Here is a 24611-nt window from a genome sequence, read left to right as displayed (position 1 = left end):
ATTCCAGTCACCAATGACTATTAAATTTTGTCTCCCTTCACTATCTGAATAATTTCTTTTATCTCATCATACATTTCATCAATTTCTTCGTCATCTGCAGAGCTAGTTGGCATATAAACTTGTACTACTGTAGGGTGTACTACTGTAGGGTGCTAGGAAAGTTAAACGTCCGTCGCAGAGTGGCGGGCAGTCCAGCAAGAGGTGGACGACCGTCATTTGTGAGGCACAGTGACGCTGTGGTGGGGCCCTCGCAATGGAGAAGGTGACCATGCATTAGCCACATACGGCCAATGCGGAGCCACCAGAGGACGACTGATTCCCTGTGAGAGGACCGCATGAAAGACTTCCACACATTTGTAATCTCTTTAGTGACATGCAGTTTGTTGTGCGTACTGTATGTCATTCCATCTCGCAATGCCGAAAGACCCTGTAGCATAAGATAGAACACAGGTCAGTTTCGGAGATACCCATGTTCAGAAGCGGTTCCCACATAGCCTGTTTGGCCAGCCTGTCGGCAAGTTCGTTGCCTGGAATTCCAACGTGTCCTGGGGTCCACACAAACACCACTGAACGACGGAACGGTTCCAGGGCATAAATGGACTCCTGAATGGACGCTATCAATGGATCGTGAGGGTAGCACTGGTCGATAGCTTGTAGGCTCCTCAAAGAGTAAGTACACATGAGAAATGACTCAGCAGAGCATGAGTGGATGTGCTCAAGAGCACGAGATATGGCCACCAGCTCTGCAGTGAAAACACTGCACCCATCTGGCAAGGAGTGCTGGTCCATATGTCCTCCATGAACATACGTAAAGCTGACCATCAGCCATTGAGCCATCGGTGTAAACCACTTCATTGCCCCAGTACACGTCGAGAATCGAGAGGAAGTGATAGCGGCAAGCCACAGGGTTAATGGAGTCCTTAGGGCAATGCGAAAGGTCCAGGAGAACCTGTGGCCTAGGTATGGAGGTGTACATGAATGGACCTCAAGGAGAGGCGGGTAACGGGAAGGACACCGTTCAGACAGAAGGGACCGGATGTGAACCGCAATAGTAAACCCTGACCTAGGCCGACGATGCGGGAGATGAACCGCCGTGGTTGGGAAAAGAAGATAGTAATTCAGATGCACAGGAGAACTACGAATGTGTGCAACATCACTGGCGAGCAGCTGTGTACGCCTAACCTTCAATGGAGGGACTCTGGCCTCCATCAGGACACTGGGCACCGGACTCGTTCCAGAAGTTCCCGTCGCTAGGCGTATGCCACAGTGGTGCAATGGGTCAGGTAAATGCAACACTGAGGGCACCACCGAATCGTAAACCAGACCCTCATAGTCAAGGTGGGATTGAACAAGGGCTCTGTAGAGCTGCAGCAGCGTAGAGCTTGTCAGAAAACTTTACAAACCTTCAGTCAGCTACTGTCTCTCTTCAGTGTCATTTGGCCCATTCCATATGTGCAGCCTTAAGTGCCACGGGTGAGTAATGGCCTTTTGCAAGGTACTCAACTCCAAGTATCAACTGCATGCACTTCTCTCTGTAATGTTTTCCCATACACTGTTTGAGTTGGAGTTCCATTCACTGAAATCAGCAATTTTTGTCATGTCTGAAAACAATTTCCATTGACAAGGCATAATGTGTATCTGCACTTCCTGTCAGTTAGGATCTTTTTGTAACTGCTGCTCTTTGGCTGCATGCAGGGTGATGAGTGGTACACCAGTCCACTTTGACACTTCAACACATCAGGCAATTTCATTTTCAAACTGGTCATGGTCACTTCCATACCCAACAGTTCCTTTCTGCCACTCTGTCATATCTGCATGTTAAGTACTGATTACATACGAGTGACTGCCCCCCCCCCCCCCCCACACACACCATTTCACTGCCATGGCTTACATCCGCAGTGAAGGATCACATGGCAGCCTAATACCAGATCTATACCATCTATAGCACTCCAAAGTGACCAGTGTGATTTTTTAAGGTGGTGACTTAATGCTTTCTTCGGTGAGCTTATTACCTCCTACAGAGTGAACCTCATGTAAAGACTATGAAAGTAAATTAGAAAAATGTTGGGCTGCACAGAGGAGTGTCACAAATCTTTTTTTTCCTACACACCATCTACCAATGATACAGTGAAGCAGCTGGAAGGAAGCAATATTACACAACATGAGCCTCTTACTGCACACCATACAGTGGCCTGCGTGGACATAAAAACTCACCACAATGAGTAAGAGTACAGTGGTGATATAATGGCTTGGATTTTGAGGTGGGTGTGGTCAAATGTATCCTCACAATGCAGGTGAACATCAAAATTGATAGGTTCTCACACACAGAACAACGGGAGATGGAAGTGAGATGGTACTGACTTAGAGACTGGAATGAATGGATAGAGATAATAACCATTTAATAACTTTAGAAAAGTTGTAAACACAGCTAAACCTAAGAGAAAAGCTACACAAATGTTTCAACAAGTTGATTCTGGAATTACTGATCTCTTCTGAAGCTTCCCAGCATATCGAAACTGCGTACCACACCAAGACTCAAATTCAGGAACTTTGCCTTTCGCAGGCAAGTGTTTACTAATTGTACTGCCTCAGCATGACACACAACCCATTCTCACAGACTTACTTCCACCAGTACATCATCTCCTACCTTCCAAATTTTACAGAAGTTCTGCATTGCTTGTGGGATGAGCACTCCTGGAGGAAAGAATATTGCAGTGAAATGCATTAGCCACAGCCTTAGGAATTATTTCCAGAACGAATTTTCACTTCAGAGCAGAGAGTGCTCTGATATGAAATTTCCTGGCAATTAAAACCATTTGCCTGACTGTGGCTCAAACCCTGACCTTTGCCTTTTGTGGGAAAGTGTTCCAACAACTGAGCTACCCAAGCACAATTCACAACCCATCCTCACAGCTTTACTTCTGCTAATAACTCATCTTCTACCTTCTAAACTTCACGAAAGTTCCCCATAATTTGTGGAGCTAGCACTCCCAAAAGAAAGGCTATTGCAGAGATGTGGCTTAACCACATGCTGACCTGTTGTTTCCAGAATGAATTTTCACTCTGCAGTGGAGTGTGTGCTAATACGAAACTTCGTGCCAGATTAATACTGTGTGTCAGACCGGGACTCAAACCAGGTACCATAGCTTTTCGCGTGCACATGCTCTACCAACACCGTTATCCAAGTAACTGTGCACAGGTTGCTCAGTTTGTAGACAAAGGTCCTGGGTTTGACTCATATGTGGAAGCATTCGGGGTCTGATGAACTGAGTCCATACATGAGTAAGACAAATTGGACACAACAACTGACAATATCAAAAGCGCTAGTTTCTGGTGAAGCTAAGAGTAAAATCAAACAGAAGTGTAAAAATTACAGTATCATCTGAGTGAGATTAAGGAAGGAAAATAGAACAACATAACTGACTCACAACTCTATATAGAACAACACAGCTAAGTAATGACAAAACAATAATTTACATATGGACCCTGACAAATTCCTCTCTACTAGTTCCACTGCTTTTGTCTGGGTTTTTTTGAATGCCTTTTCTAATTTGTTGCATCCATGGTATATTCTTTAATTTTCCAATACAAGCCATAATATTATGTATAAGCACTAATAATATAAATTTGTAGTACAAATGCTGGAGTGGAAGTGGTGTAGCTTTAAGATAGGTCTGATGACAATATTTTCATAAAGAAAAATTTTTGAAATGGTGACACTGTTTCAAGGACATAGTGATCACAATCCTGTTGGTAATAAAAAAATTCTGTCTTAGACTGCAAAGTATTTTTATTACAAGTGAACAGTTTATACGTCAACAAAAAAACCTTTTGCTACCGTTGAGGCAAATATAATGCCGCTTGTTCTGAATTAGCAAGCATGATCAAAGATGGGTCTGGTTGAGTAGCCCAGTGGGCTGACATCAGATGTCAATGTCGCTGGCCCGGGGCGCTAAGTATGGGAGCCAGAATTGACAAATTGTGCACTGGACCAGAGCACCCTGAGGAATTCAAAAATATTTCCATCAAAGACTGTACCTCATGATATCTTTTATTGAGAGGAATACCAGTGATTCTGCTGATGACCTTCTCTACAGAATCGTCCTGGTTCCACCTCTATTGTCACGTTACCACACAAACCACATGATTATGGTCAATGGAGAATAATCATTAGGGTAAACGCAGAATCCTTGAGCTGTGCTTGAAACACCATTGCATTGTCACAAAAGTGGAGTGTGAGCAGCAATACCCAGACGGCACATTTCTGAATCTTTATTTTTTGATGAAACCCTGAACAGTGAATGTTATTAATTAATGACCTACAATTTCAGGTAATGGAAGATGAAATCACCTCTCAGGGTTTCAACAAGATGGCACAACTGTGCACACAGCCAACAACACTATGCACCTTCTGGAAGACATTTTTGGGGAACATGTCATCTCAAAAACCTATGGCACTTTTGCTCAATGGGCCTAACTCCAATACACTTTTTTCTTTTGGGTACAGCAAAATTTATAGCAATTAAAAACTGAAATAAGTGTGTTTGTGAGAAGCATATCACAATCAGGTCTGCAGAAAATGTTTTCCAACAAAATTAAGCAGATTCAAACTCATATAGCTGCCTGTAGATGTCGTTTCCAACATTCGTTGTAAATGGACAGTAAGTTCTGATCAACCTGTATTAGGTTAAGTAATAAAGAAAGTGGACAGTTTCAAGTACTCGGGGAGCATAATAGAAGACAGTGGGAGAAATGATAAGGAGAATATTTGAAAGGGGAAGGCAAACCCATGGCTTCCTGCACAGTGTACAAAGCCTGGCCTGGAGAAAAAAATGTGCCACCAGAAAGTATACACATGTTATACCGAGCTTATTACGCTCCAGTACACACGTATGCATCAGGAATGTGGGAAATGAAGGAAAGACAGCTAAGTAGAACACTGGCTTGTGAGATGAAATTTCAAGGAATCACAATAGGACTTACTAGAACACCAACAGTAAGGAATGAGACAGTGAGAGAAATAGTGAAAGAGAAGCCCGTGCAAAAGACCAGATTAAGACAGTATGGGCATATTAAAAGACTTGGGAGTTGGCAGAATATCAAGGCAGGTCCATGAGATGACAAATGCAGGCAAGAAACCTGAGGAAAATTGAGAGATCGATGGATTGTGGAACTGAGAGAATGAGAGGAGAAGACTGGATCAGAGTGGAGAAAGAAGTGTGGTGGGAGGATAGGAAAAGATGGAGACGCTTTTCAGTGAAGACGGCATGTGAACGAACCCCAGCCAGTACACATTGAAACAGCTGTCGGACAACAAGTATTCAAGTGCAAGCAGCTAAACTTTGTATTTGTGTGTGGTCGCTGAAATGTTGCTAGCCGTGGCTGATCAAATTAAGAAGTAACACAGTGTTTGTGATTTGCTGAAATGTCACTAGCCATGGCTAATCAGATTAAGAAGTCACCCAATGTATGTGATTCAAAGAGGGGACCGAGCAATCTGGCTTGCTAGCAAACTGAGACAGAGAGAGAGAGAGAGAGAGAGAGAGAGAGAGAGAGAGAGAGAGAGAAGCATATAGTTCATGGGATTTAATTGTGAATTTTCTAGTGTCGAATGATAAGTTGCAGACTTGTGAATATAAAAACAGAAGACTTGGAAAGTCTGAAAGGTAAAATTATAGACCTCAAATAAGAATAGAAGGGCATGTGAATAATGTTGAATGGAAAATAGGAGATGCAATCAAGACATATAAGGTAGCACATGAGGAGCATGTTGAAATTTGAGCATCATTCTTGATGCTCCGATTGCAGGATTACAGATTTCGGAGTAAGACATTTAATGAATTCATTAAAATTAAAGGCATGAATTATGATTTGAAAGAACAAATAAGAGAGGAAAATGAAGACAGGATAAGTGAGACTGCTGATTTCAAAGAGCCAAAAAGCAGAATTTTTGTGCAGCAGGCAGGTTCGGCACATGCTTTTGCAAATACCAGAACCTAGGCATAGAACTGTTCTCAGGTGAAGGAAAGCTCCACACATCACAGACTTCTAGGCATCATGTGAAGACCGATTCATGGTAGGAATGGCTGATGGCGAAAAAATAATAATTGTCAAAATTAATTTAGAAGGCACAGCTCGCACGCCAACAAATTCAAAATCAGGACCATAACAGAATGATGCCGATGCTAACGAAATAGTTAATATGTATGGGAGACAAGAAAAATGTTGCAGTAGAGTTGAATATTGTGGCTGTATGTTTAGAAGAATATTGCCCTAGTAATATGAGGACATACGTTGTTGTGGGCAACAGGACATGATGTTAGACAACGATATAAGCAATGAATGAATGTCCCAAACAGAAGCAGAGTATAAAAAAATTGACTGGATACCATTTGCCACTGTAATTACAAAAAATTATAAGACCACAGGCATGTGAAAGAGAGAAATTTGTGGGGAGTATCAATGTCCCATCCTCCTAATGTTAATTTTAACATATTTATACCCATTCTCTCAGGATATATCCAACGTAATAAAACAAAACTTTGCCTGGAGTCATATGTTACATGTTAAATGATCTACTTTCAAATATCTAACTCTGTTAGGAATCAAGATATGAATTTTTTAATGAAGGTCTTAAAAAATATTTAATTTTTTAAAAAAATTGTTTTTTTATGATCAAACTCCGAATGCTATCTCTACCACTGTAATCTACATAAACATAATACCACTGTCAATAAGAAGTAAAAATTTCAGAGCTTTGGCTTAAGTAGTTTCTCAGATAATGGGAAACATTTGGAAAAAAAATTGTTTTTCAGAAACAGCATTTGAAAGTTGAAGTAAAGGAAAGCTCACTATTGAATGAAGAGACAACCTAAAACTCTCCATATTTGCAATCTTTATCTTCTTGAGGATCAACCAGATGCAATCTCTTTCTCCGTCTGAGGGTTCTTGTTGCTTCAATTGTATTTTGACCATAATTTCTGCCTTGGAGAGTCAGTGTCTATCCAGTTCTTGTAGGACTGCTTGTGTGCTATAGCCAGGCTTAATTCCAAATTGCTTCAGAACCTTTATTTTGTCTGCATTTACATCACTGAAGGTGATTACAGCATCACTGACACCATTCTTCAGTGTTTTCAAGGTCACAAATATATTTTTGTGCACCCTGGTCCATAAAACATTGTCAAAAGACACATTTGCATTTCGAGCTTTTACTTCAGAAGACAATGAAGTGCTAGATCTCTATTTACTGGCTTTATTACTGCTCCAACAGTTTCAGGGACGATGGCTCTAAGGTATATTCGGTTTCTGCAGCCTCAGCTTTGCAGTATTCACACCAGTCAATTGAACATAAGCTGTGCAGTGGCTTCTCATCACTTGATGTCTTGTAAAAACATTGCACATACTGCTTTTCTCATTCCTTCCAAGTTCTTTGTATTCTTTCTGATTGCTTGGCCATGGTATTCACTTAGTTGGATGACTGTTTTGTCAGTCAAACTTCCTCTAATGAGTTCGTCATTTTCAATCTTTTTGCTGGAAAAGTTCTGCCACTGGCATGATGGTCTGAGCTGCCAGAGACAGTGGTCGTGTGTGTGATGTGTGCTTGACTGTGTGCATGAATGTGTGTGTGGTTTCCCCGAATTTCCATTGTTTGATATTTGTCATAATTGTTATTTCATTTAAGTAAGTGATTTCAGAGTATACAAACACAAATCACAACAGATAATAGTAGAATACTGTAAAGAATAGTAATATTAAACATTTTGTATCTATCAATAAACTAGGTGATGTGTATTTCCCGGAAATAATTAAATTGTAAGTCTTAGATGCAACTCATTTAAGTTAGGGACAAATAGTCATTATCAATGGTAAGAGCAGGAGAAATTTTCTGGAAACAAATAGGCTCATGCTTAGTTTTTAATGATATCTTTTAAACTGATCAAATAACAGTAACTTATGATACGAGAAATATAATAAATGATTGCTGAAACCGAACAACAAATGCAAACACAGTTGTTTTTCACATCAGCAGATGCCGCTTTGAAAGTGGCACACTTCAGTGTCAATAGCTTTAATTTTTTAGATTATAAGCTGTATTTGTCTTCATTTTCCATATCTTTTTAGTAAAGGTAAGAGATGGGGAGGCAGAGCTGGAGCAGAGGTATATAGGAACTGAGTGTGCAGAGTGTGTGAGTGTGTGTGTGTGTAAATCAGAGATTGCACGATTAGAATGTGTGTATTATTTGAATTTCAAAGTTTAGAAGAAGTTGCACAGACAGATTCTGGACAGCTGGAATGCCACAGTGTTGAACTTTGTCCAATTTGTGGTGGAAGCCCAAGTTTTACACTTAGTATAAAAGTTAGTGTGCAGTGGCATGGCACTCCAAATTATGCATGTGACATATTGCTTCAAACTCAGCAGAATTTTCATGCATGCGACATATTTTGTTGAATTTAGCAGAGTTTTCATGTAGTGGCAACAAGCTTAAGTAATTTACAGTGAACGCTTGGAACGCTGAATTTTATTGGTTGTTTGGTGACTGTCTTTGGCATAGTTTACAATGCTGAAATCTGTGGAATTATTTGGTGAAAAAACTGCAGCTTAACTCTGAAAAGCAGCCTCACTCTCGTGCAATCTTATTCTGCAGTAGCTGTTCCTGTACCCATTCTCCGCAGCAGACTAGCAGTACTTACTGCTAAAATCCAGTCAGAACATCAAACTAATTCTCGAGTGTCACCAGGAGTTACTGATTACCCACTTCCTATACACTGACAGGAAAAAATTCCGACACCAAAAAAATAATTAATGTAGAGTAATGAAATTTCAGGAATACATTTTTCTAGGTAACATATTTAAGTGAATAATGCTGCAAGTTCACAGATTAATGTAAGCAAGAGGTCACTACAGGGATGGTTAATGTTATTGTGGATGATGATGGAGTTGTCGCTCCATGAGGTCTCATACATGATCAATTGGAGACAGGTCTGGTGATCGAGCAGGCCAAGGCAACCGGTCGACACAATGTAGAGCATGCTGGCTTACGACAGTAGTAAGTGGGTTAGTGTTATCCTGTTGGAGAACACTCCCTGTAATTCTGTTCACGAATGGGACACGATATGTCAAACCATCAGATTGACGTACAAATCTGCAGTCAGGGTGCACGGGATAACCGTGAGAGTGCTGCTATCGTCATACAAAATTACACCCCAGATCACAACTCCAGCCGAGGGTCAGTGCGTCCAGGCCACAAACAGATTGGCCACTTTCCAACCAACACATGACACTGGCTTTCATCAGGAAACACAACAAATTCTACACTCCGCCCACCAACGAGTGCTCGCTTGACACCACAGAAGTCGCAAATTATGGTGGTTTGGTGTCAGTGCAATGCACGCTACATGACATCTGGCTCAGAGATATCCTTGAAGTAACATATTTGTAACAGTTGCTTATGTCACTGTGGTGCTAACTGCTGTTCAAATTGCTACTCCACATGCAATATGATGCACCAGTCATATGCCGAACATGACGGTCTTCCCTTTCAGCAGTACTACATGCCCATCTGGAGCCTGGTCTTCTACGACTGTACCCTTCCCATGACCTCCGCTGCCAATAATAATTTACAATGGTTACATTCCCATCAAGTCTATCAGCAGTATCATAGCAGGGGCATCCATCTCCTCGTGGCCATATTACACAACCTTGTTCAAATTCAGTGAGCTGCTGATAATGGTGTCTTCTTCATCTTAAATGCATTTCTGATTAATATCACTTCACTACATCCATTCTCAAAGGTAACTAACGCTTGCAATCATTACAGGATGTATTTAAAGTAAACCCGATCTGCATCTTCATAGTGACACTACGAGAGCCACTCTTGTGCTACTGGCGCTAAATCTGAGTAGATGTCATCTTTCAGATATAGAAACAAGCCTACCAACTCTCAGCCTGAAAATGTTAAGTGATGACAACACCTGCCGTGAAAGCCTTCATTCTATGATTTTCTTCCAGTTGTTTCTCATGGGCCTGTGCAGTATGTCTGCCATTTGCGCCTCCCAGGAGAGTGCAAAATGTTATCTGTAGTAAACTGCCACTGAGTTGATGGATTTCGGTGAGACTTTTGACAGAAGAAGAAACGAGTTCAAGACGAACTATATTTGTATTCCAATATGAGCAATCTTGTTTCTTTTTTCTCATTCTATGTACTTTGTGCCATTTCTTACTTACAAAGACACTATTTTTTCTACAAGGTTGAAACACGACTATAAGCAGAACAAAGTTTACAGGATTCACAGGCAGACAGGATACACACTTACCTCACTTAGAATAGCAAGGAAATGTGATGACAGGAAAAACGTCTGACCACCAAATAAACATAATTTTCAAACCATGAATGTATGATTAGCATCGTTAGCAGAGTCTGTCGCAGTTGGTAGAAATGGCAAAGGAATAAAGCTCAAATTTAGTTGCTGTTGCTGTAAATTGTTGGGCACAGTAAACATTCAGGCACGTAATGAGAGTGGAAACATTAGATGGGAAAGAAGTAAATGAGAAACGATGTTATGAAACAATAGTTTGAAAGATGATGTTAGACGTGAGAAGAGCGGTCTGGAATAGGCAGGATCCACAAATTATGGCAATGGAATGAGATGCTAAGTGTGTCTTGCACTTGTGAGATGACCAAACAGCAATCGGATTTTTGTAACTTTTTTTATATTCAAGGTATTTGAAGTTCAAACCTCAAATATCAATTAGCTAAAGCAGTTAGATGCAATTCTCAAAAATTCTTGAGAAAATCGACTTTTACCAGTCGTCTTTAACTCACAACAGCTATCAAAAAATTTCGACGTGCCACTTGGCTATTTGGTAGAATGCTCGCATGCAATATGAGTGACCTGGATTCAATTCTCAACCAATGCATTATTTTAAACAAAGGTGTAAGTTGTACTAGCATTTCATAAAGATGAAAATACAAAATTTGTGACAGGTAACTGCTGGATCGTTGGGTTGCGTCTTGTTTCAGTAATTATTTTCTCCTCTTTTTCCATTCATTTCGAATACCCATGTCATTTAAACATAAAATTCATCAAACTTATGCTAACTAACACATATCTGTCATTTATATGAAAAATTTACTGCTTCTTATTTCTAATTACGTATCACACACAAAATTCCATCTTTCATTGCTAATATAAATTCTTAATTACCAATTTTTTATAAAAGATTGTTTAGACTAAGAAAACATAACAAATAAAATTTTTTCGTATTTATGCATTTTACGCTTAATGGATGTACCTGCAGACCATGCACCTATGTTTAAAATTTTGCATCAGCCAAGAAACGTACCTGGGCCACTCGTGTTACAGGCAAGCAAAGTACCACAGAACAATGAGGCCAGCTGAAAAATGCTAATATTATTCAAGGATTAAAGTCACTCAGAAAATTTCAAAATCAATTTCCTCAAGAATTTTTGACAGATGCATTGAAGTGCTTTTGAAGTTTGATATTTGAGTCCTGAACATACCATAGATTAAATACATATACTTTTTAATAAGTTTTTTTACATGTCAGAATTTTACAGGTACCAGAAATTAAGCACAATGTAACTGGTCCGTAAAGCCTTTTACAAAAACCTGGTATGACTATCAGGCTTCAATGACAAATTACACAAAAGAGAAATATCTTCTCAACAATATCTTCCTCCATTAGTACAGTATGTACTGAACCAAAAGTTTTCGCAGATTGCTACTATCAGATTGACTGAATAAATTTCAGAACAATGTTTCTCCACTTACCATCCCATGTTAATTCTAATACTGAGATTTTGGCAATTAGTTCAAACTACAGCAACAAAATACAGACAGACAGACGCAAATGAGAAATGATTCTGTACAATCTTTTGAAAGGTGACAGAGATTTTTGCCTCAATTTTGTAAAAAATCCAGTGCTCTCTTATTTAGATTTCAGTATGCAAAATTTGATATGGAATATGCACGTGCTAATTCTCCACAGCAGTAATGCATCTTATTGACAGGTTGGCCTTGTTTGCAGCTTATCCAAAGAATAACAAGAGCTCTGAATGCTGAAATAACATGTGTGTAGAATCACCTCTCTACAATACTGAAAACATTATAATCAACTTATCACTAACAACAACTCAATTTGTATGTTCCATGAACTGTTGGAAAATGTGACTCAGTCACAATGCACACACTGCAAATGACACTATTTGAGCAGAATTCGCTGTTTTACAATTCACCAAGCTAATTTAAAGTGGTGGCAAATTTCAACACGCTTTAAAGTTAGCAATAAATTCATAACTACTTACTAATGTTCTGAGGATTACTCACCTCCAACCATTTAGGATTCCACTGACAAATTATGTTGATGACCTCATTTAAAAATGATTCACTTTCTGAACTGCCAGTCCCTCTGTTTAGAGGTGGCAAGTTAGGTAGAGGAGCATCTTTTATCGACCCTACTGGCCTAAGGTGTGCACCGTCTTGTATCTCAAAAATTTTTACATGTGTCAAATTTCCGCTGAAAGATACACGTTTACTTTTTTGGGATGTTTTTAATAAAGTGCTCCCAATTTGTTTTAAACAAGATTTCTGAGGGGCAGTTTCATTTGTAGCTTTATTTGTTCTGGATACTCTAGCTATTCTTTTCTTCTTTGGAGTTTTTGTTGTCAACAAAGTGTCTGCATTTGCAGAAGTACTTGTACTAACAGCACTGTTACTAGCACGAGTGCACTTCTGTGGTGAGTCTTGGAGAGGTGAAATTTGATCACAACCTTTTGGACCTGAAGATAATGATCTCAAGCGAGGTATACGAGGCAATGAACTTATCTTTTTCTCTGGTTCCTTATTAGATGATTTACTTTCTCTACGTTTTCCGCTCAGTTCCGTACTTGAAGTTTTACCCTCCACTATTGCCTGAACACTTTCTGGTATGGCAGAGGTGCTTGAGGATGCACCTGTTTTACTAGAATCACATAGTGATTCAGTCCGAGAAATATTTAACACATCATCCTTCACAAATTTCTTCCCAGAGTTACTTTCTTCTTTACCTGATCTGGCAGATGAGATAGGAAGACTTTCAGTCAGAAACGCTCCTCTATTTCTTTCTGTAACTTTAACTCGTAGAGTTGCATTTCGTTTAACTTCTTTGGTGTCTTCATCTTTTTTCTTATTTTCTGCAATTTCCTTTAAGCGTTTCTTACGTGCTTCTGTAATTTCCTTCTTTTCATTTAGAGGAATGGCACTCGCATTTGAAGAACTGTTTCTCTTTTTCTTTGACAGCCTCTTCTGTTTTAAACTTGACTCCCGGTGTGGAGCAGAAGCACAAATATCCAAGCTAACTGCTTTCTGCTCCTTGGGCTTCATTTTGCTGGAAGGTGGTAATCTTTCACGAGATCTCACTTTCTTCATATGTGGTGCTTCAATTATTATAGGTTTCCTGGAAATTATTCCCTTTGATTTTTCACTGGCTGTTTCCTCATAATCTCTTTTGTCAGCAAGATCCTGAAAATTTTTGTTGGACACTACATCATTTTGTCCCTCATCTGGCAAATCAAGTAACATATTACTAGCATGCGCTTCATCACAAGGTTCTGTTTCAAACTTGTCACTTATACTAGGACCAGATTCTAGATGCGGTTTGGTATAAAATTCTCGTGTCACATCGTCATCTTCCTCTTGTGCACGAGTCTCCTCAAATACGTCATCCTTTACTGAAGTTCCAACTAACTCAGTAACTTTATTTATCTCCTCAATATTTTTATCATGCTCTGATGGATGTATCGAGATCTTATCTTCTTTCTTAATCTGTAGCTCCTCATCACTTATGGAATCATGATATGTCTGTGAAAGTTTTCTGAACCAATTATCCCCATCCCCATCATCATCACTATCATCATCAATAGGAATCGTAATTCCACCAATGTCACAGTCTATAGCTTCCATATCATCCTGATGGGCATCAGTTGTGGTGCAAGAGATATCATTTTCTTCAAGTACTTCCTGTTTAACAAGTAATGGTTCATTAAATAGCTGAGAACTTGGAAACATTTCCTCATCATCACTTATAACAATAATGTCATCATCTAAAGTATAATTTAACATGCTTTCATCTGCATTAGCATTTTCATTAGCAGCATTTTCATTGATCTGGTGTTGTTTCACTTCTGCTTCAGATAGTTTTTCAACTTTAATCACCAAGTCTTTCAATTTTAGAGCACTTTGGTCCTTCTGACATGGAACTTTTTCCATATCTTGGCAGGCATTTGTCTCTCCATAGTCAGATTTACAAGACTTTTCAAATATTTCCTTCCTTTTTGCTAGAGGTTCAGTTCTGCTTAAAGAAGGTAATGTATGTTTCTCTTTACTACTACCACTTGAAACATTTGTGAGAGCAGTACTGTTTGTCGAAGGCAGGTCTATGGATTTAGATTCAATTCTGCTCAAAGAAACTAATTTGTGTTTATCTTCACTGCTATCACTTGAAATGTTTGTATGAAAAGTACTGTTTGTCGAATGGACACCTATGGATTTTGAACTATTTGTTTCACTATTTGCCTTACTAAATGGTTCTTTAAAAACTTTTTCTGGTGCACAAATGTTACTAAGTGAGTGTTCTAAAATTTCTTTATGATCTGAGCTTCTAATACTTCTGAGAGATGTATCTTCAACTGTGTCCTTCGCAAGAACAGAATCAATTTGAGAATTATTACCATCATCATTCACAACATGAATGCCCCTGCTTTCAATAACACCGTCCACATTATCTTCATTTTCAGATTTCAAGTTAAAAGTAGAACCAGTTTGTGAACCTCTCTTATAAGTTCTGTCCGCACACTCTTCGCTGGATTTCACACAACTGTCAGTAATTTCTGACCTCTCACTTAAAAGAATACCATCTGAGATGACTGAGGTACTCACAGTACTCTCTGTTACACGATTTCCATCAGTGATATTTACAAGCATTTTATCAGTAGCACCGTGAATGAAGGCATCTGATTCCACCTGACGTGTAATGTCAGCAAGAGTTTCTTTCATACATGTAATATCTGTAACCTCTTTGATTATATCACAGCTCATTGCACTATTATTGTTATTAACATAGGGTTCTTCTTTTATAACACTACAATCAGACCTATACACGTCACTCGTAGCACTGTCTATCACTTGATTGTTTTCTGGACCACTTTTTCGGGGCACTTTGCTTGGCACATCATGAGAGATGTCACTGGGTCGCTTCCGGGTAATGCATTCACCTTGAGTTTCAGAAAGTAGCCGATTTTCTTCAACAGTGGCTGCTTGTCTCGGTACTTCTGTATTGCATTGTAGTGGTTTAACAGCGACAACTCCTTCATAATCATCCACATCTGTATCCGAGAGGACAATAATATTTTCTTCATTCTTGAGCTCCTAAGACATAAAGAAGAATTTCACAGATTAGTTATGACAGTTTCTCTGACTTTTCCAAAACTTCACTGCAAATGAAATGTAAATAGAAATAAATAAACAAAAATAAGCTGCATTACAATTGTGCAAAACAGGAAGGCAAACAATAAACTTCTTTAAAGAAATACTTTACATCTGCATATATACAATTTTATCTGAATAAGAATTCTTTGAGAAAATAATTAAATAAAATTTGCTGGTACAGTATGAAAAAAACTGGAGGAGTAAGATGGTCTACAACAAGATGAGCACAAAGTCAACTCTTTATAAACACAAAAAATTCTAAAACTTTGTGACACAGCCATATTATAGAGCACTTATAAGTAAACATCTTCCATCAAGTGCAAGCCTCAGATGCACTGCAGAGCCTTTCAATGATGATCATGGTGTTAGCATACTTCATTCAAATTTCAATCCAATATTTTACAGCCCACGATTTTCCATTAACAGAATAGGCACAGGTTTCCAAACTGTGCATCTCAACACCCAGAGGTGTTGCAGCCTTACAGTGAGGGTGTTGCAGTGGTTTCGTAAGAAAAAAAACATGTGGTTTATCTTCTTTGTGTGTTCAGGAACAATGTGAGTGCTAGCAGATATACCTAGCAGCTGGCAAGGAAGTGTTGTTACTATGGCAGGCGAATCACAGTAAGTGGCTGATTTGTTTTTATTCCGTAATATTAATTCTGACAGTCAGTTTTGCTGTTTTGTCATTTTGTCAAAAATTATCATTTTTAACTGTTGTGTGTCCTCTGTAATTTGTGTTTCTTTGTCAGCATGGGTAAATCTTTAAATGTGAGTACACAAGTGATATTTCAAATTTATCATGCAGTTCTAAACACACAAATAGACGAAAATGCAGGAAGTATGATGATAGTTATTTGAATTCCAGTTTTACATGTACAGCTGTTGGGAAAGAAGAATGACCATAATGTGTAATTTGTTCAAACTATCAGCTACTGGGAGTTAATAAAACGAAATGTCATGGAATATAATCATGGTAGTTTGGTAAACAAACCATGAGAATACTTTTCCCACAAGTTAAAAACAAAAGTATGTCACTAAACAAGTTATGTTTCCTACAAAGGCTCTTCTTCCATCTTACAAAGTTGCCTACCTTGTAGCAAAGAGCAAATACCCTCCTCACACCATTGCAGAAGACCTTATTTTACTACCTGCTCTGGACATGGTGTCTATTATGTAAGGTGGGTCAGCTGTCATGCTACAGGCTAGTGAGTCTTTGTTAGACAAACCTAACAGTCACTCAATACTCAATATGGCTGATGATATTAATGACCAGTTGGTTGAAAAACTCAAAGGTAATGGTGATTTTGTAATTCATCTGAATGAAGCTACAGACAACTACAATGATTCACATCAAATTTTTTACAAGCATTTTACATATGGCAAAAAATTTCACAAAGATCTTATTTTCTGTGAGACAATAACTCTTGGAATAAAAGTATGTCATGTCCTTGAAGTGCTACACTCCTTTATGCAAGGCAAAAATATTAACTGGGAAAATTGTGTATGTGTGTGTACAGTATGGCTGGCTGCTATGCCAAATTGAAAGCTCTGATCTGTAAAGACTATTTTGACTCATTTTTTTACTCACCAAGAAGCACTAGAATAAAACAACATGAGCCCTGTCCTTCAGAAGATTTTTCAATCACCAATCAAAGTCGTAAACTTCACTGGAAGTCAGCCACTTCAGTCGAGACTTTTCAACAAACATGGATTTATATAGGTGCTGAGTATATTTCTCTAATTTATTACAGTAATTCTCACTGGCTCTGACTTGGGAACATCTCGAAATGAGTGTACGAACTCACGAATGAAATTTACTCTTACCTTATTCCAGAAAAAACATTTGAATTCCAAGGAATTTGTAGAGAGTGAGTTTGTTTAGAAGTTGGTGTATCTCTGTGGCATCTCTGAAAACATCTGTTCACTGAATGTATCCCTTCAAGGTAATGAGACCAACATTCTGCAACTGTCAGACAAAGTTTCAGCCTTCAGAAAGAAACTATTATTGTGGAAAAAAAGGTGGCTGATACAGACACACATCATGTTTTCTCTGCTCTTCACATGGTTTGACCAGACAATGACTTTCAGCTGAGTGAAGAATTGAAGTTTGTATTTGTGAATCATTTAAATGAACTCAGTGATTACTTTCTGAAGCACTTTCTGGAACAAGTTTATCAACACAACTGGATCAAAGGTCCTTTCAGTACAGAACCTCCATCAGCATTTATTACTGAGGAACAGGAGCAATTTATTGATATTTCTTCAGACTCCGCATCGAAATCGAAGTTCATTCCTTCATCACTGCCTGCATTTTGGAGCTTAGTGAACCAAGAATAACTGCAAACAGGAAACAAGGCCCTACGAGTTTTAATAACTATTGCAACATCCTACTGACATGAGGCAGGTTTTTCAACATGGCAGTCACTGATACAAAATCTGGATCACAAATCAATGTGGAGGAGGGGATGTGAGTCACAATTTCTGACCTTATGTCAAGGTTCAAAGAACTGATGATGAAGAAGAAAGCTCACAATTTCATTGCAAGTATAACATCTAATGACATTAAAGCTGAGTAAAATTTGTTAAGTCAACAGTTAATAAAGCAACAACTACTGCTATTAACTTTATTCAAAACTTTATTTTTGAATACATTGTGGGAATGAACAGTGATCAATGTTATTACAAATATTTACTATCAAAAACAGTCTTGATCACAAATTATTTATTCTGGTGACCGGTTTCGATCACAACTGTGGTCATATTCAGATCAATGAGTAAAAACCTCCTTCTCCTCACCAGTAGTGATTTACCACCAGAAGGAGGTTCTTACTCATTGGTCTGAAGATCACCACAATTGTGGTCGAAACCAGTCACCAGAATAAATAATTTGTGATCAAGACTGTTTTTGATAATAAACATTTTAAATTTATTTACCACACACTTCTAGCTGAATGCTGTGTGCGAAAGGAGCTGCAGGTGTTTATATTCACGTCAAGGAAGCCATGGTCTTAAAAAGCTTGAAAAAATCTATTTTTTCAAAGGACATTTCTGTAAATGGGAGAAATTGCACTGAATTCCTCTAGCAACTACGTGTTTCTTTATTACTGCTACAGCTGCATTTCTGGTTTGTTAATTTGTGTTAACAACAGAATTTTATTTTATGTACAATTTAATGAAATCTAAATAATAAACTAAATGTTTCAAGGTAATAATTATATAAAGATTTACATGAAGGTAAATCAAATATAAACAGGACGTTTAAAAATTATTTATTGAAAAATAAATGGCAATAATTTATTTTTCTATATGGTTGAAAATGTCAGCTAGGCGGAGTCTGGGTACTATGAGGGGTTGACGAGGAGGACCACTGTGGGCAGGATAGGGGTTGGATAATGGTGCCCCAAGAGAGCAGTAGGATGTCAGCAGGCTAGGTAACTTATGGACTTGAGTGCTGTCCCAGGTGCTGGATTCAATTTCAGATACGGTCTACATGGAGTCAGGATTCTGAGCTAACAGTATCATGAGGAGGGAGCAGAGGTGGTTTAGAAATGTATGTGCCATTGAGATATGTCTTTGTAGTACCTGGTTTGTGATGGACAGGGGTTTACAGAATCTGAAAAGGTAAAGGTCATCGTGATAGGCGGGGTGGAATCCAGAGAATGGAATTTTTACGGTTAGCCTGTTGGGGGGATTCCACAGGTTAAGCAGCGTTTAAAGAATTGTATGTTGGTCTGAGTTTTAACCAGAGAAAGGGATATTTTTCTGAACTGGTGCAGAAAGATGGAGCAGGGGTCCATTGAAGCATGGATGGCATTAGGGAAACTGAAAACAACTTGGGAACTGGGCAAATGAAGGTGTTAGGTGATTGTGATGGAGATCGTTAAACAGAGAATGACGTGTAAAAATACATAAAATTATGTGCATAATATTCAAACATGTAAAACACAAAAAGATACATAAAAAGCACACAAATAAATACACAAAAAAACATTCAAAAATGTGAAAAAGAGCGGAAAGAATGAGGTGTGGGAATATGTGTGTGCTGGAATGAGGGAAAAGAGAGTGGGGGGAGGAAGGATTGGTTAGGTTGAGGTTCACAATTTTGTGTGGCACAAGTAGATGTAGAAAACAGATTTGAAAATACATAAGAATGAGGGAAGAAATGTGATCACCAGGAATAATTCAAAAGCGGCGGGAAGAATTTAGGGCCTCTTCTATACACCCAGATATTTAAACAACGTGTCGGTGTCATGCAAGACACCACTAATGCTGTATCCAAACATTACAGGTTTGTTTTTCCTACTCATTCAAATTAACTTACATTTTTCTACATTTAGAGCTAGCTGCATTCATCACACCTACTAGAAATTTTCTCTAAGTCATTTCGTATCCTCCAACAGTCACTCAACCTTGACACCTTTCTGTATACCACAGCATCATTAGCAAGCAACAGCAAATTGCAGCTCATCTTGTCAGTCAGATCATTTATGTATGCAGAAAATAACAGCTGTCCTATGACACTTTCCCTGGGATACTCCTGGCAATACCCGTGTCCCTGATGAACACTCGTTGTCGAGGACAACGCACTACGCTCTATTACTTAAGAAGTCTCTGAGCCATTCACATACCTAGGAAGAATCTAGTCCATATGCTCGTACCTTTGTTAACAGACTGCAACGTGGTGCCGTGTCAAATGCTTTTCAGAAATCTATAAATATGGAATCTGGCTGTTGCCTTCCATACATAGTTCACAGTATACCATGTGAGAAAAATACAAGTCGAGTTTCGCACAAGTGGTGCTTTCTAAAACTGTGCTGATTCATGGACATCAAGGAATTTTATTATATTTGAACTAAGAATAAGTTCAAGAATTCTGTGGTAAACCGGTGTTAAGGATATTGATCTGTAATTTTCTGGGTCCTTTCTTTTACCTTTCTTATAAAAGGAGTCACCTGCATTTTTTACAGTCGCTTGGACTTTGCGCTTGGTGAGAGATTTGCAATAAATCCAAGCTAAGTAAGGGACTAATGATACAGACTAGGCAATTTATTTGTTTTCAACTCTTTCAGTTGTTTCTCTGCGCCAATGCTGTAGAGTACTCTTTGAATTGGGATTTCATCCAGACCAGGCGATTTACTTGTTTTCATCTCTTTCAGTTGTTTCTCTACACCGGGAGTGCTTATTACCATGTCAGTCATACGGGAGTTGTTCGATGGTGAAAAGATGGTATGCTTGTATGATTCTCTTGTGTGAATGATTTCATTAATGTGAAATTTAAAACTTCGGATTTCTTTTTGCTATCTTCAACTGCCATACCAGACTGGTCAACAAGTGTCTGGACTGAAGCCGTTTACCCACTTAATGATTTTATACAAGACCAGTATTTTCTCAGTTTCTTGGCTAGGTCTTTTGCTAAGGTATGACGGTGGTAGTTGTTTGTAGGCTTCATTCCTAAATCCTTCCATATACACACTGATTTCTAATAACTTTTGCCTGTCATAATTTGCATATTCTCTTTTCAACCGAGAGTGCAACAGCCTTTGCTTCCTCAGCATTTTCCAAATTTTGTTCTTAAATCATAGTGGGTCATTTCCGTCATTAATCTAATTACTGCTAGGCACATAAGTTTTCCAGGCCATAATTTTCAATCTGTTCAAACTTCACCTGTAATTGCTCTACACTCATCTTCCTAGAACTTCATGATGTCAATTCACTGTCTAAATGAGATGTTAACAACTGCTTATTTGCTCTTTGTAGCAAAACCACTCTCCTAGCCTTCTTGACTGATTTAATAACTTTGAAAACTGTAGTCACTATGATGACATCATGCTCACTAATCCCTGTCTCTACACCGATGCTGTCGTAAAGGCCCACCTGTGTTTGTGTCTACAAGGTCCAAGATATTTCAGTTGCGTGTAGGCTGCTGAATTAGCTGCTCAAGACAGTTTTCGGAAAACATGTTCAAAAAATACTTCACAAGACTGACTGACTGTACCCCCTGCAATGAATCCATAGACAGCCCAGTCTATAGTCGGCAGGATAAAGTTGCCTCCAACTAGTATTGCACAATCTGGGTATTTACGCACTACTGACTGCAGACTTTCTTTGAATGACTCTAAAATTGTCATAGAGAAATCAAGTGGCCGGTAAAAACAATCAACAATTGACGTGGTTTCACCTAGACCTGTTATATGTGACCAGGTAACTTCACTGTCACAATCAGCTTCGACCTCGATAGACACAATACTTTTGCAAACTGCACTGAACACTCCCCTCCTATGGCATCTAAATCTGTCTTCCCGATGTACATTCCATGACTTGCGCAGCATCTCTGAGCTTTCTACTTCTGGTTTCAGCCAGCTCTTGGTCCCAAGAATAATCTGAGCATGAGAACTTTCCCAGAAATTTTGAGTCAAAGTGTCATTATTTTTACACAATCAGATTTTGCTCACTGTGTATTGAATGGCCAGAAAAACCCTCATGTGCACTTCACAAGCACTATGCTACCTGAGTACCTGCTTCCTTTGTGTAGTGCACCATGACCTATCCAGAGGAGTCCTACAATTGCACACTTGATAGTGCAGGTCCAGAAATCTGCAGCAAGGCCGTCACAGAGTCAATGAAGTCTTTGTCGAGACCCTTCACTCGGTTCCAAACCAACGGACCCTGATCAACTCCAGGAAGAATGCTGCAAACTGCGAGCTTTGCTTGCACCCCATGCCTGAGGCCAGCAGCCTGAAGGCAGCTGATGGAGGTGGTGAACCACCTCCACCAGCTGCCTTTATGAACTCACAATGGCCTCAGAATGCATGCAACAGGCACCATTGGTGTCAACATGAGCCACAACTTGCAGAACAGTAGCTCCATGCATGCTTGATAGGCACAGATAAGGGCTCCCCAAATCTCATAAAACAACCAACACCCCCCCACCCCCCACATGTCGAGTGCACAATGTCTTTCTTTCAAGCCATGAGTGCAATAATCCTGAGGGGCTACATAATGCACTACAGGCTGTCTGAATTTACACTTACAGTTAAAAATGCAAGTTAAATAGAAAAGCATGCACGAAATTTAAGAAATATACTATCAGGAATACACAGGAAAAGCTAAGTATGTAACTTGCCACTCTGGGAATGTGTAACAGGCGACAGCTGAGGGCCTAACTCACTGGATTACTAAATGAATGGACATGTCTTCAAAACAAAACAAATGGACAACTACTGTGCTACAGACTGAATCAGCTTACAAGTAAGATTAAACCCCTTAAATAGAGAAACATGCTCAAAGTTTATGAAATATATGTTAGATGGTTGGTGGAGTCACTACTACCCTATTTTTGTCAGCGACAACACCCATGCAACTTGCATACAGTGACAAACAATATCTAATTATACTGATTACCTGTGTCAATTCCCAAAACAAGTTTTTCATCCTTTCACAAAAATGTGAATCACTATTTATGGATATCACCTTCAGCATTCAGGAATTCTATCATATAATATTTCCTAATATGCACATCAATGCTGACAATTTCCCCAAAACATTACAGTATTTCCATGTGACCATGAAATATTTTGCTCTGGAAAAGTGTAGAAGAAGACTGGAATACCGGTTTCAAAGTCAAATTTTTATTTTATTATTATGTTTTTTTGACTGTACCTCATAGTTTTAATAGTTCAAATATGGTTTTTACTGTGTAGTTCTTAATACCTACATTGGATGAGTCTGGAGAGCTGCACTATGTATTTTACAACAATCTAGTAACAATCTTCTCTTTGTGTGCAAACCATATGAATATTCTTTATGTGAGTGTCATATCATCATGTTATTTACATGAATATAATTTATAGTAACTATTGTACAGCCTGTTAATGCAGTGCAGGCTAAGCACAAAGATTATATATGAGTTGGTACTATAAGTAGAAGCAATGCTTTGGTGACAACCACGAGAGCTTCATTAGTATTATTTGCTGCAATCAAGTGCACCACTCTCTCTCTCAGGCTAGCCACCTCACAAGTGAGTCACATGTTAATCATTTAGAGCCTCCTGATTCTTAATTTATTAAGGTGTACAAATTGTTCAATTCTGTCATGTTAACTGAATCTTCCATTGGTTCTTTCTAGAACAACATTAAAATAAATGAAAAGTACCAGTTTGCTTTTGTTCTACAGTCAACTATGATGTGTGATTTGCATAAATCAACTACTGTTATATGAAACTCATCTACTGTAACTCAGAGAGCCTTCATTATTCAAGCCAGTCTCCATCCACAATATAATCCTATATTGATAGTGGCATGAAGAAGTAGAGCTACAACATGGTGATATGTGTTAGCACTACTGCTTAGCTAGCCTCAGTAACAGTCAAAGGAAGATTAAAACACCAGTGACTAGCCAAAAATTGGTAATGAACAGTAATGAACTGTTCCATATTCTGCCTAAAATAAATAAGAAACCTGAAAAGATATATGTAATTAATCAATATGTCTCAGAAGTTAATAACAAACATGAAAAAGTAGAGGCAACTGAGTTGAGCACAATTAACTCAAGTTGCAGACTTGTGTACAAGTTGCGCTTGTGTGAGTGCGTATGTGTGTCTATTGCTGCCAAAGGCCTTAATGGCTGAAAGCCATAATTGTGTGAATCTTCTTGTTGTGCCTACCATGACTAAGCATCTCCACTATACGGTGAGTAGCAACTTTCCTTCTCTACCATTGTTACATTCCATCCTGGATTTTCCATTGTTCAGTTTACATTAATGTTCTACAACATCCATGCACTGGAAGCCTGCTTATCTTCCTATAACCTCACCCCCCCCCCCCCTTCCCATCAGTAACAAAATCCACCCTAACATGTATCTTACTCTTAAGTGCTATTGTTCTATATCTGATGAATTTGCATATGACATCAACACAGTGTTTAGGCAGGAAAATGTTAAAAGGAGAGCAAATGTATTTCTGTACAGTGTGTAAACTTTTAGATGGCAGACCTCTCCCTAGTCCTGAATCAGTATAAGTCGGTAAACGTCAGGAGGCTTCGGTAGGCACGCAGTTGCGACTGCTGCCAACATTACATAGCTGACTGTGTTGTACAAGGTAGCCATTGTCGTATGCTTCGTTATTGTT

At 38.8% G+C, this 24611-nt stretch overlaps 1 protein-coding gene across 1 annotated transcript in view; it reads right to left on the bottom strand.

Moving 5' to 3' along the window:
• Positions 1 to 24611, bottom strand: part of LOC124789746 — a 257297-nt gene that overhangs the window by 169609 nt on the left and 63077 nt on the right. The window contains exon 6 of the mRNA XM_047257199.1: positions 12349 to 15426. Coding sequence (XP_047113155.1) covers positions 12349 to 15426 — 3078 coding nt within the window. The remainder of the gene's footprint in view (positions 1 to 12348; positions 15427 to 24611) is intronic.

This window comes from Schistocerca piceifrons, chromosome 3 (genome assembly GCF_021461385.2).
Source record: "Schistocerca piceifrons isolate TAMUIC-IGC-003096 chromosome 3, iqSchPice1.1, whole genome shotgun sequence".
NCBI classification, from domain to species: domain Eukaryota; kingdom Metazoa; phylum Arthropoda; class Insecta; order Orthoptera; family Acrididae; genus Schistocerca; species Schistocerca piceifrons.
The sequence above is the reverse complement of the archived record's forward strand: the minus strand, read 5'-3'. Positions and strand labels throughout refer to the sequence as shown.